The 13,323-nt window shown below is 45.4% G+C and overlaps 1 protein-coding gene across 4 annotated transcripts in view; it reads left to right on the top strand.

Annotated features, from left to right (window-relative positions):
• Window positions 1-13,323, top strand: part of LOC106591964 (immunoglobulin-like domain-containing receptor 2) — a 44,228-nt gene that overhangs the window by 14,891 nt on the left and 16,014 nt on the right. For all 4 annotated transcript variants that reach the window (XM_045698291.1, XM_045698288.1, XM_045698287.1 and 1 more), the window contains exon 3: window positions 4,140-4,259. In XM_045698291.1, coding sequence (XP_045554247.1) covers window positions 4,140-4,259 — 120 coding nt within the window. The remainder of the gene's footprint in view (window positions 1-4,139; window positions 4,260-13,323) is intronic.

Below are 13,323 nucleotides of genomic sequence, written 5' to 3'. Positions count from 1 at the left end.
CAAACCTAGAACATAACCCCAAAAACCCGGAAATAATAAATCGAACACCCTACTACATAAAACACCACCCCAAACCACAAACAAAATACCCTCTGCCACATCCTGACCAAACTACAATAACAATTAACCCTTATACTGGTCAGGATGTGACAGTACCCCCCCCTCCCTGAAGCACCTCATAAAAAAAAACAAAAAAAACAACAACAACAACAAATTCCCCTCTACTAAAGGGAGGGAAGGGAGGGTGGCTGCCGTCAACGACGGCACTGTGCTACACCCCCCCTCCCCAACCCACCTATACAGGAGGTGGTTCTGGCTCCGGCCTACTGTCCTCCAGAATGCAGACAGACTTGCTCAGTTTCGGGCCGTAAGCAGACTCCCTCGGTTCCGGTTCGCAGGCAGACTCCCTCGGTTCCGGGTCGCAGGCAGACTCCCTCGGTTCCGGACTAGACACTGTTGCCGGATACTCTGGACTGCACACTGGTGCCGGATACTCTGGACTGCACACTGGTGCCGGATACTCTGGACTGCACACTGGTGCCGAACTCTCGAGGCTGGGCTGACGCACTGGAAGCCTGATGCGTGGTACTGGTACTGGATGTGCCAGTCTGGGGACACGCACCTCAGGGCTAGTGCGGGGAGCGGGAACAGGCCGAGTCGGACTGGGTTGACGCACTGGAAGCCTGATGCGTGGTGCTGGTACTGGAGGTATCAGCCTGGGAACACGCACCTCAGGGCTAGTGCGGGGAGCAGGAACAGGCCGAGTCGGACTGGGTTGACGCACTGGAAGCCTGATGCGTGGTGCTGGTACTGGAGGTATCAGCCTGGGAACACGCACCTCAGGGCTAGTGCGGGGAGCAGGAACAGGACGAGTCGGACTGGGCTGACGCACTGGACCGTAGAGGCTTACTGGCGGTCTCGAGCGCAGAACTGGCATCGCTCTTACTGGCTGGATGCCCACTTCCCCCTGGCAAATGCGGGGCGCTGGTATTGTGCGTACCGGCCTAAAAATACTTGGCCTCGCCACAGTACCCGAAGCACGCGACCTGTCCAGTCACTGGTTGCCCAAAAAAGGTACGGGGATTTGGCCTGGGGCTCACTCCTCGCCCAGCCAAACTACCCGTGTGCCCCCCCAAAAAAAAATCTTGGGGCTGCCTCTCGGGCTCCCTTAAATCCTCCACAGCCCTGGAAATGCCTCTCCTCAACTCTGCCCATGTCTCCTTTTCCCGACAGTCCATATCATATTCGCATCGCTCCCTTCTCCGCTGCTTGGTCCTATTTCGGTGGGAGATTCTGTAACGGCTGTCGTCGGGGATAGAGGACCAAAACGCAGCAGGAATGTGGATGCTCATCTTGTATTTATTTTTAAATAAAGAGAACACCAAAATAACAAAACCGAAGAACTCACAAACAACAAAACAGTCTTGTCATGCTCACACAGGCAAAACAAGAAACAATCTCCCACAAACACTTAACCAAACACATACCCATATATAGGACTCTCAATCAGAGGCAACTAGAAAACACCTGCCTCCAATTGAGAGTCCAACCCCAATAAACTAGACATAGAAATACAAAAGACTAGAGACCACATAGAAAATACAAACCTAGAACATAACCCCAAAAACCCGGAAATAATAAATCAAACACCCTACTACATAAAACACCACCCCCGACCACATAAACAAAATACCCTCTGCCACGTCCTGACCAAACTACAATAACAAATAACCCTTTTACTGGTCAGGACGTGACACAGAGTGATGTTTGACAGAGTGATTAACAGAGTGATGTTTGACAGAGTGATGTTTGACAGAGTGATTAACAGAGTGATGTTTGACAGAGTGATGTTTGACAGAGTGATTAACAGAGTGATGTTTAACAGAGTGATGTTTGACAGAGTGATGTTTAACAGAGTGATGTTTGACAGAGTGATGTTTGACAGAGTGATGTTTGACAGAGTGATGTTTGACAGAGTGATGTTTAACAGAGTGATGTTTGACAGAGTGATGTTTAACAGAGTGATGTTTAACAGAGTGATGTTTGACAGAGTGATTAACAGAGTGATGTTTAACAGAGTGATGTTTGACAGAGTGATTAACAGAGTGATGTTTGACAGAGTGATGTTTAACAGAGTGATGTTTGACAGAGTGATGTTTAACAGAGTGATGTTTGACAGAGTGATTAACAGAGTGATGTTTGACAGAGTGATGTTTAACAGAGTGATGTTTTACAGAGTGATTAACAGAGTGATGTTTGACAGAGTGATGTTTGACAGAGTGATGTTTGACAGAGTGATTAACAGAGTGATGTTTGACAGAGTGATGTTTGACAGAGTGATGTTTGACAGAGTGATGTTTAACAGAGTGATGTTTAACAGAGTGATGTTTGACAGAGGGATGTTTAACAGAGTGATTAACAGAGTGATGTTTAACAGAGTGATGTTTGACAGAGTGATGTTTGACAGAGTGATGTTTAACAGAGTAATGTTTGACAGAGTGATGTTTAACAGAGTGATGTTTGACAGAGTGATGTTTAACAGAGTGATGTTTGACAGAGTGATTAACAGAGTGATGTTTGACAGAGTGATGTTTAACAGAGTGATGTTTGACAGAGTGATTAACAGAGTGATGTTTGACAGAGTGATGTTTGACAGAGTGATGTTTAACAGAGTGATGTTTGACAGAGTGATGTTTGACAGAGTGATTAACAGAGTGATGTTTGACAGAGTGATGTTTGACAGAGTGATGTTTGACAGAGTGATGTTTAACAGAGTGATGTTTGACAGAGTGATGTTTAACAGAGTGATGTTTGACAGAGTGATTAACAGAGTGATGTTTAACAGAGTGATGTTTAACAGAGTGATGTTTGACAGAGGGATGTTTAACAGAGTGATTAACAGAGTGATGTTTGACAGAGTGATGTTTAACAGAGTGATGTTTGACAGAGGGATGTTTAACAGAGTGATTAACAGAGTGATGTTTGACAGAGTGATGTTTGACAGAGTGATTAACAGAGTGATGTTTAACAGAGTGATGTTTGACAGAGTGATGTTTGACAGAGTGATGTTTAACAGAGTGATGTTTGACAGAGTGATGTTTAACAGAGTGATGTTTGACAGAGTGATGTTTAACAGAGTGATGTTTGACAGAGTGATGTTTGACAGAGTGATGTTTAACAGAGTGATGTTTGACAGAGTGATTAACAGAGTGATGTTTGACAGAGGGATGTTTAACAGAGTGATTAACAGAGTGATGTTTGACAGAGTGATGTTTGACAGAGTGATTAACAGAGTGATGTTTAACAGAGTGATGTTTGACAGAGTGATGTTTGACAGAGTGATGTTTAACAGAGTGATGTTTGACAGAGGGATGTTTAACAGAGTGATTAACAGAGTGATGTTTGACAGAGTGATGTTTAACAGAGTGATGTTTGACAGAGTGATGTTTGACAGAGTGATGTTTAACAGAGTGATGTTTGACAGAGTGATTAACAGAGTGATGTTTGACAGAGTGATGTTTGACAGAGTGATTAACAGAGTGATGTTTGACAGAGTGATGTTTGACAGAGTGATTAACAGAGTGATGTTTGACAGAGTGATGTTTGACAGAGTGATGTTTGACAGAGTGATGTTTGACAGAGTGATGTTTGACAGAGTGATGTTTAACAGAGTGATGTTTGACAGAGTGATTAACAGAGTGATGTTTGACAGAGTGATGTTTGACAGAGTGATGTTTAACAGAGTGATGTTTGACAGAGTGATGTTTAACAGAGTGATGTTTAACAGAGTGATGTTTAACAGAGTGATTAACAGAGTGATGTTTGACAGAGTGATGTTTGACAGAGTGATGTTTAACAGAGTGATGTTTGACAGAGTGATGTTTGACAGAGTGATGTTTGACAGAGTGATGTTTGACAGAGTGATGTTTAACAGAGTGATGTTTAACAGAGTGATGTTTGACAGAGTGATGTTTGACAGAGTGATGTTTAACAGAGTGATGTTTGACAGAGTGATGTTTAACAGAGTGATGTTTAACAGAGTGATGTTTGACAGAGTGATGTTTGAAAGAGTGATATGTTAGATGTGATACTTATTTTCTTTTAATATCTTCTGTTTACCTCCCCCTCCCTCTCTCCAGAGGCTGACCTGCGTATCGGGGAGCTCCAGTGGGGAGACAGTGGGGTGTACCTCTGTAAGGTGGTCATCTCTGACGACCTCGAGGGCAGGAATGAGGCCCCTGTGGAGCTTCTGGTGTTGGGTGAGTCCTCAACTCCCCTTCTCAGCCCTCCCCTCTCCTCCCTCCAACCCTCCATTCCTCCATCCCCCCTCCTCACCCCTACCCTCCATTCCTCCATCCCCCCTCCTCCCCCCTACCCTCCATTCCTCCATCCCCCCTCCTCACCCCTACCCTCCATTCCTCCATCCTCCCTCCTCACCCTACCCTCCATTCCTCCATCCCCCCTCCTCACCCCTACCCTCCATTCCTCCATCCCCCCTCCTCACCCCTACCCTCCATTCCTCCATCCCCCCTCCTCACCCCTACCCTCATCCCTCCTCACCCCCTCCTCCCTACCTCTCCCCCCTGCCCCACTCCTCAGGAAGACAACCACCATTACACAGGAAGTGAAGCCAACCCAGACAGGAAGGGAAAACATTTCATGCAATACTTCCCATTTATGACATTAAGGATATGTAAATACAAGTCCATTTAAATATGATTTCTCTAATTTACCCTCAGGCGACATGATTGAAGTTGACATGCAAGTTGATCCATTTCCATGGAGTACCCCCTCATATAGACGTTATATAAACCCCCTCATATAGACGTTATATAAACCCCCTCATATAGACGTTATATAAACCCCCTCATATAGACGTTATATAAACCCCTTCATATAGACGTTATATAAACCCCCTTATATAGACGTTATATAAACCCCCTCATATAGACGTTATATAAACCCCCTCATATAGACGTTATATAAACCCCCTCATATAGACGTTATATAAACCCCCTCAAATAGACGTTATATAAACCCCCTCATATAGACGTTATATAAACCCCCTCATATAGACGTTATATAAACCCCCTCATATAGACGTTATATAAACCCTCTCATATAGACGCAACCAACCATCTACAGTATATCTCTGTCTTGTCACTGGCACCTAACCCCACAAAGCGTCCATTCCTCTGGAGTATTTCTTATGTTCTCTCCCAGTCATCTACCACCCTGCCTCTGTCCTACTGTCAGGTTGATCTCTCCCAGTCATCTACCACCCTGCCTCTGTCCTACTGTCAGGTTGATCTCTCCCAGTCATCTACCACCCTGCCTCTGTCCTACTGTCAGGTTGATCTCTCCCAGTCATCTACCACCCTGCCTCTGTCCTACTGTCAGGTTGATCTCTCCCAGTCATCTACCACCCTGCCTCTGTCCTACTGTCAGGTTGATCTCTCCCAGTCATCTACCACCCTGCCTCTGTCCTACTGTCAGGTTGATCTCTCCCAGTCATCTACCACCCTGCCTCTGTCCTACTGTCAGGTTGATCTCTCCCAGTCATCTACCACCCTGCCTCTGACCTACTGTCAGGTTGATCTCTCCCAGTCATCTACCACCCTGCCTCTGACCTACTGTCAGGTTGATCTCTCCCAGTCATCTACCACCCTGCCTCTGACCTACTGTCAGGTTGTTCTCTCCCAGTCTGACATCTACCACCCTGCCTCTGACCTACTGTCAGGTTGATCTCTCCCAGTCATCTACCACCCTGCCTCTGACCTACTGTCAGGTTGATCTCTCCCAGTCATCTACCACCCTGCCTCTGTCCTACTGTCAGGTTGATCTCTCCCAGTCATCTACCACCCTGCCTCTGTCCTACTGTCAGGTTGATCTCTCCCAGTCTGACATCTACCACCCTGCCTCTGTCCTACTGTCAGGTTGATCTCTCCCAGTCATCTACCACCCTGCCTCTGTCCTACTGTCAGGTTGATCTCTCCCAGTCTGACATCTACCACCCTGCTTCTGTCCTACTGTCAGGTTGATCTCTCCCAGTCTGACATCTACCACCCTGCCTCTGTCCTACTGTCAGGTTGATCTCTCCCAGTCTGTCATCTACCACCCTGCCTCTGTCCTACTGTCAGGTTGATCTCTCCCAGTCATCTACCACCCTGCCTCTGTCCTACTGTCAGGTTGATCTCTCCCAGTCTGTCATCTACCACCCTGCCTCTGACCTACTGTCAGGTTGATCTCTCCCAGTCTGACATCTACCACCCTGCCTCTCTCCTACTGTCAGGTTGATCTCTCCCAGTCATCTACCACCCTGCCTCTGTCCTACTGTCAGGTTGATCTCTCCCAGTCTGTCATCTACCACCCTGCCTCTGTCCTACTGTCAGGTTGTTCTCTCCCAGTCATCTACCACCCTGCCTCTGTCCTACTGTCAGGTTGATCTCTCCCAGTCTGACATCTACCACCCTGCCTCTGACCTACTGTCAGGTTGATCTCTCCCAGTCTGACATCTACCACCCTGCCTCTGACCTACTGTCAGGTTGATCTCTCCCAGTCTGACATCTACCACCCTGCCTCTCTCCTACTGTCAGGTTGATCTCTCCCAGTCTGACATCTACCACCCTGCCTCTGTCCTACTGTCAGGTTGTTCTCTCCCAGTCTGTCATCTACCACCCTGCCTCTGACCTACTGTCAGGTTGATCTCTCCCAGTCATCTACCACCCTGCCTCTGTCCTACTGTCAGGTTGATCTCTCCCAGTCATCTACCACCCTGCCTCTGTCCTACTGTCAGGTTGATCTCTCCCAGTCATCTACCACCCTGCCTCTGTCCTACTGTCAGGTTGATCTCTCCCAGTCTGTCATCTACCACCCTGCCTCTGACCTACTGTCAGGTTGATCTCTCCCAGTCATCTACCACCCTGCCTCTGACCTACTGTCAGGTTGATCTCTCCCAGTCTGACATCTACCACCCTGCCTCTGACCTACTGTCAGGTTGATCTCTCCCAGTCTGACATCTACCACCCTGCCTCTGACCTACTGTCAGGTTGCTAGGCAGTAGTCACTCCTGTTATGTAACCAGGCTCCGTTAGTCGTTAGCTAAGGAACATCAATCAATGGAAACAATGCAGCTATCCTGTGGACAATAGTGGCCCATCATCTAGTGTAGAGATGTACAGGACTGAGTACTGTTAGGACAATAGTAGCCCATCATCTAGTGTAGAGATGTACAGGACTGAGTACTGTTAGGACAAAAGTAGCACATCATCTAGTGTAGAGATGTACAGGACTGAGTACTGTTAGGACAATAGTAGCCCATCATCTAGTGTAGAGATATATACAGGACTGAGTACTGTTAGGATAATAGTAGCCCTTCATCTAGTGTAGAGATATATACAGGACTGAGTACTGTTAGGACAATAGTAGCCCATCATCTAGTGTAGAGATGTACAGGACTGAGTACTGTTAGGACAATAGTAGCCCATCATCTAGTGTAGAGATCTACAGGACTGAGTACTGTTAGGGCAATAGTAGCCCATCATCTAGTGTAGAGATGTACAGGACTGAGTACTGTTAGGACAATAGTAGCCCATCATCTAGTGTAGAGATGTACATGACTGAGTACTGTTAGGACAAAAGTAGCCCATCATCTAGTGTAGAGATGTACAGGACTGAGTACACTTAGGGAGGTGTCTTCTTGACATCCTGCCTGTTGGCTAGTGGGATAGGTCTGTCTGTGCCCACTGTAGTGTGTTGTAATGCTAATGATTTTCCTGCGTGATATACTGTCTGTTAGCTGGGAAGGTACAACTTGTTTCCTTAGCATGAAAAGAAAGTGTCTGTTTGAGTGAATCCTGTGTGTGTGTTAACGTGTGTGTGTTAACGTGTGTACATTTGTGCATTCATGCGTGTTTACGTATATTTATGTGTTATTGCTCAACAATGGCGGCCCCACATCCCTGAGTGTGGTAACTAGCGTCGCCATGGTGACGCTCTGCGTGACCATGCTGCTTTTGAGAGAGAGAGAGAGAGAGAGAGAGAGAGAGAGAGAGAGAGAGAGAGAGAGGGAGAGAAAGAGAAAGCGAGAGAAAGAGAGAGAGAGAGAGAGAGAGAGAGAGAGAGAGAGAGAGAGAGAGAGAGAGAGAGAGAGAGAGAGAGAGAGAGAGAGAGAGAGAGAGACAGAGAGAGAGAGAGAGAGAGAGAGAGAGAGAGAGAGAGAGACAGAGACAGAGAGAGAGAGAGAGACAGAGAGAGAGACAGAGACAGAGACAGAGACAGAGAGAGAGACCTTTTATTTGGCTGTCTCTATAAACCAGTCCAGTAGAACCACCCACTCAGCACTAAGTCCAGAGTCTCTATAACACACTACAGCCCAGTTATACCACATAGATAGATGATCTTCATCACATCCCAGTGTTGAAGAGACAGAGACACATTCTGGCCACTGAGCCTTTTCTTCTACCTACCATTTTGATGTCTCTGCCTGCAGGAAGTTGAAGGTCATTGAAGGTCGTTTCTGGAGCCGTTGCTAACTAGTGTTAACACAATGACTGGAGGGCTACAGGAACACTTAGCATGCTGTCACACCATCCCTTTAAACCACAGTGGTCTGTCAGTGGACCATGTCCTCTGTGATGTGTAGTAGCTCTCACAGAACTACACCATCCCTTTAAACCACAGTGGTCTGTCAGTGGACCATGTCCTCTGTGATGTGTAGTAGCTCTCACAGAACTACACCATCCCTTTAAACCACAGTGGTCTGTCAGTGGACCATGTCCTCTGTGATGTGTAGTAGCTCTCACAGAACTACACCATCCCTTTAAACCACAGTGGTCTGTCAGTGGACCATGTCCTCTGTGATGTGTAGTAGCTCTCACAGAACTACACCATCCCTTTAAACCACAGTGGTCTGTCAGTGGACCATGTCCTCTGTGATGTGTAGTAGCTCTCACAGAACTACACCATCCCTTTAAACCACAGTGGTCTGTCAGTGGACCATGTCCTCTGTGATGTGTAGTAGCTCTCACAGAACTACACCATCCCTTTAAACCACAGTGGTCTGTCAGTGGACCATGTCCTCTGTGATGTGTAGTAGCTCTCACAGAACTACACCATCCCTTTAAACCACAGTGGTCTGTCAGTGGACCATGTCCTCTGTGATGTGTAGTAGCTCTCACAGAACTACACCATCCCTTTAAACCACAGTGGTCTGTCAGTGGACCATGTCCTCTGTGATGTGTAGTAGCTCTCACAGAACTACACCATCCCTTTAAACCACAGTGGTCTGTCAGTGGACCATGTCCTCTGTGATGTGTAGTAACTCTCACAGAACTACATTGAGTAGAAATTGGGTTACCCCAGATATTGACCTAGTATAGTAGAAGCCACTTGTCGGGATTCCCACGGCAACAACTAGGTTTTACTGTTGCCAGGGGAATGAATGGTGTGACACGGGGAGAGAGAAAGACTATGTGGTCAAATATATAGATCAGGGGTGAGAGTCGTTAGTGTGTTGTATTGTAGGCTTGTTAGTGTGTGTTGTATTGTAGGCTTGTTAGTATGTGTTGTATTGTAGGCTTGTTAGTGTGTGTTGTATTGTAGGCTTGTTAGTGTGTGTTGTATTGTAGGCTTGTTAGTGTGTGTTGTATTGTAGGCTTGTTAGTGTGTGTTGTATTGTAGGCTTGTTAGTGTGTGTTGTATTGTAGGCTTGTTAGTGTGTGTTGTATTGTAGGCTTGTTAGTGTGTGTTGTATTGTAGGCTTGTTAGTATGTGTTGTATTGTAGGCTTGTTAGTGTGTGTTGTATTGTAGGCTTGTTAGTGTGTGTTGTATTGTAGGCTTGTTAGTGTGTGTTGTATTGTAGGCTTGTTAGTGTGTGTTGTATTGTAGGCTTGTTAGTGTGTGTTGTATTGTAGGCTTGTTAGTGTGTTGTATTGTAGGCTTGTTAGTGTGTGTTGTATTGTAGGCTTGTTAGTGTGTGTTGTATTGTAGGCTTGTTAGTGTGTGTTGTATTGTAGGCTTGTTAGTATGTGTTGTATTGTAGGCTTGTTAGTGTGTGTTGTATTGTAGGCTTGTTAGTGTGTTGTATTGTAGGCTTGTTAGTGTGTGTTGTATTGTAGGCTTGTTAGTATGTGTTGTATTGTAGGCTTGTTAGTGTCTGTTGTATTGTAGGCTTGTTAGTGTGTTGTATTGTAGGCTTGTTAGTGTGTGTTGTATTGTAGGCTTGTTAGTGTCTGTTGTATTGTAGGCTTGTTAGTGTGTTGTATTGTAGGCTTGTTAGTGTGTGTTGTATTGTAGGCTTGTTAGTGTGTGTTGTATTGTAGGCTTGTTAGTGTCTGTTGTATTGTAGGCTTGTTAGTGTGTGTTGTATTGTAGGCTTGTTAGTGTGTTGTATTGTAGGCTTGTTAGTGTGTGTTGTATTGTAGGCATGTTAGTGTGTGTTGTATTGTAGGCTTGTTAGTGTGTGTTGTATTGTAGGCTTGTTAGTGTGTTGTATTGTAGACTTGTTAGTGTGTGTTGTATTGTAGGCTTGTCAGTGTGTGTTGTATTGTAGGCTTGTTAGTGTGTTGTATTGTAGGCTTGTTAGTATGTGTTGTATTGTAGGCTTGTTAGTGTGTGTTGTATTGTAGGCTTGTTAGTGTGTGTTGTATTGTAGGCTTGTTAGTGTGTGTTGTATTGTAGGCTTGTTAGTGTGTGTTGTATTGTAGGCTTGTTAGTGTGTTGTATTGTAGACTTGTTAGTGTGTGTTGTATTGTAGGCTTGTCAGTGTGTGTTGTATTGTAGGCTTGTTAGTGTGTTGTATTGTAGGCTTGTTAGTATGTGTTGTATTGTAGGCTTGTTAGTGTGTGTTGTATTGTAGGCTTGTTAGTGTGTGTTGTATTGTAGGCTTGTTAGTGTGTTGTATTGTAGGCTTGTCAGTGTGTGTTGTATTGTAGGCTTGTTAGTATGTGTTGTAATGTAGGCTTGTTAGTGTGTGTTGTATTGTAGGCTTGTTAGTGTGTGTTGTATTGTAGGCTTGTTAGTGTCTGTTGTATTGTAGGCTTGTCAGTGTGTGTTGTATTGTAGGCTTGTTAGTATGTGTTGTAATGTAGGCTTGTTAGTGTGTGTTGTATTGTAGGCTTGTTAGTGTGTGTTGTATTGTAGGCTTGTTAGTGTGTGTTGTATTATATGCTTGTAAGGTCAGGTTCTCTGGTTGTGAAGGGGCAGGAACAGTTTTCTCCACTTTATTAGTCAACACATGGGTCAGAGGTCATAGAAAGAACAAATGTCCAGAGTGAGTGAAACAGAAAACCTCTAAACTCCTCTCTGTTTCATAATGACTGCCAGCCAGTCAGGCAACGGTGCATTAGCCCAGTACCCAGCAGTGAGGGGAGGAATTCCAGGAGTAAGTTCCATCTAAGCTGCTCTTGATGTGGGCAAGGAGAGTAGGGCCGTCCAGGAGGGCCTGGGAGCTCCTACACCATTAAACCCTCTTCCTGTCTGTCTGATACTTACAACTCGCTCTGATAAAGTTGTTTTGCCCGAACAGGAACAATGTACTGACATGGGTCATGGTCTGTATCAGGATCTCTGCTTCAAACCACTGGAGGCCAGGACAGAGATTCTACTTCTCAACACTGGACAGTCTGTCCTGTACCAGCCTGAACAATAGACAGATATGGGCAGCATATTGCCAAGGTTGGTATCAGGATCCCTGCTTCAAACCACTGGAGGCCACAGGAGAAACATTGTGCTCCTTTGGGGTAATAGAAAAACAGGTCTTTGTATTCCCTCAGGCAGGGTCCAACCTAGGCAGCTATAGTAGGAGCATGTCAAGATGTATAGATCAGGTTAATACAGGCTCTCATAGGAGGCTGAGCACACTACAACATTACAGTACTAATAACCTTCTGAATACCTTCTGTGTTTGACATCAATATGAGTGGATTTAAGTCCTTTCTACGACACTCCAGGTTCGTATCAATATGAGTGGATTTAAGTCCTTTCTACAACACTCCAGGTTCATATCAATATGAGTGGATTTAAGTCCTTTCTACAACACTCCAGGTTCATATCAATATGAGTGGATTTAAGTCCTTTCTACAACACTCCAGGTTCATATCAATATGAGTGGATTTAAGTCCTTTCTACAACACTCCAGGTTCATATCAATATGAGTGGATTTAAGTCCTTTCTACGACACTCCAGGTTCATATCAATATGAGTGGATTTAAGTCCTTTCTACGACACTCCAGGTTCATATCAATATGAGTGGATTTAAGTCCTTTCTACAACACTCCAGGTTCATATCAATATGAGTGGATTTAAGTCCTTTCTACAACACTCCAGGTTCATATCAATATGAGTGGATTTAAGTCCTTTCTACGACACTCCAGGTTCATATCAATATGAGTGGATTTAAGTCCTTTCTACGACACTCCAGGTTCATATCAATATGAGTGGATTTAAGTCCTTTCTACAACACTCCAGGTTCATATCAATATGAGTGGATTTAAGTCCTTTCTACAACACTCCAGGTTCATATCAATATGAGTGGATTTAAGTCCTTTCTACAACACTCCAGGTTCGTATCCTTCTTTGAAAAAGTATTGCTTCACCTGCTACATTTCTAGTCTTGTAGTGTGACACGGACTGTGATGTTTGTATGGTCAGCATGGTAGCAGCCAGGATACAGTATACTCCCTACATGTATTTTAGATGTGTATCTCTATGGCTACTGTACAACATTCCAGCACACAGCCAAGATCAAACAACCACATTATGGGAGGAAGTAAATGGTCTTCCCTAATCTCCTCTATCTCTCTCTCTCCATCCCCCTTTCTCTCTATTCCTCTTTCCCTCTCTCACCCTCACTCTCCATCCCCCATTTCTCTCTATTCCTCTCTCCCACTCTCTCCCTTACTCTCATCCCCCATTTCTCTCTATTCCTTTTTCCCTCTCTCACCCTCACTCTCCATCCCCCATCTCTCTATTCCTCTCTCCCACTCTCTCCCTCACTCTCATCCCCCTTTCTCTCTATTCCTCTCTCCCTCTCTCTCTCCATCCCCCCTTTCTCTCTATTGCTATCTCCCTCTCTCTCTCCATCCCCCCCTTTCTCTCTATTCCTCTTTCCCTCTCTCACCCTCACTCTCCATCCCCCATTTCTCTCTATTCCTCTCTCCCACTCTCTCCCACTCTCTCCCTCACTCTCATCCCCCTTTCTCTCTATTCCTCTCTCCCTCTCTCTCTCTATCCTTCTCTCTCTCTCTTTCTCACTATACCTCTCCCCTCTCTCTCTTCTCTTCTCTCCCCCCACCCCACCCCCCTCTCTCTCGTACCAGCCT

The sequence above is a fragment of the Salmo salar genome, chromosome ssa16 (genome assembly GCF_905237065.1).
Source record: "Salmo salar chromosome ssa16, Ssal_v3.1, whole genome shotgun sequence".
Taxonomy (NCBI): domain Eukaryota; kingdom Metazoa; phylum Chordata; class Actinopteri; order Salmoniformes; family Salmonidae; genus Salmo; species Salmo salar.
Note: the sequence above shows the minus strand (reverse complement) of the source record. Positions and strands in the feature narration are given on the sequence as shown.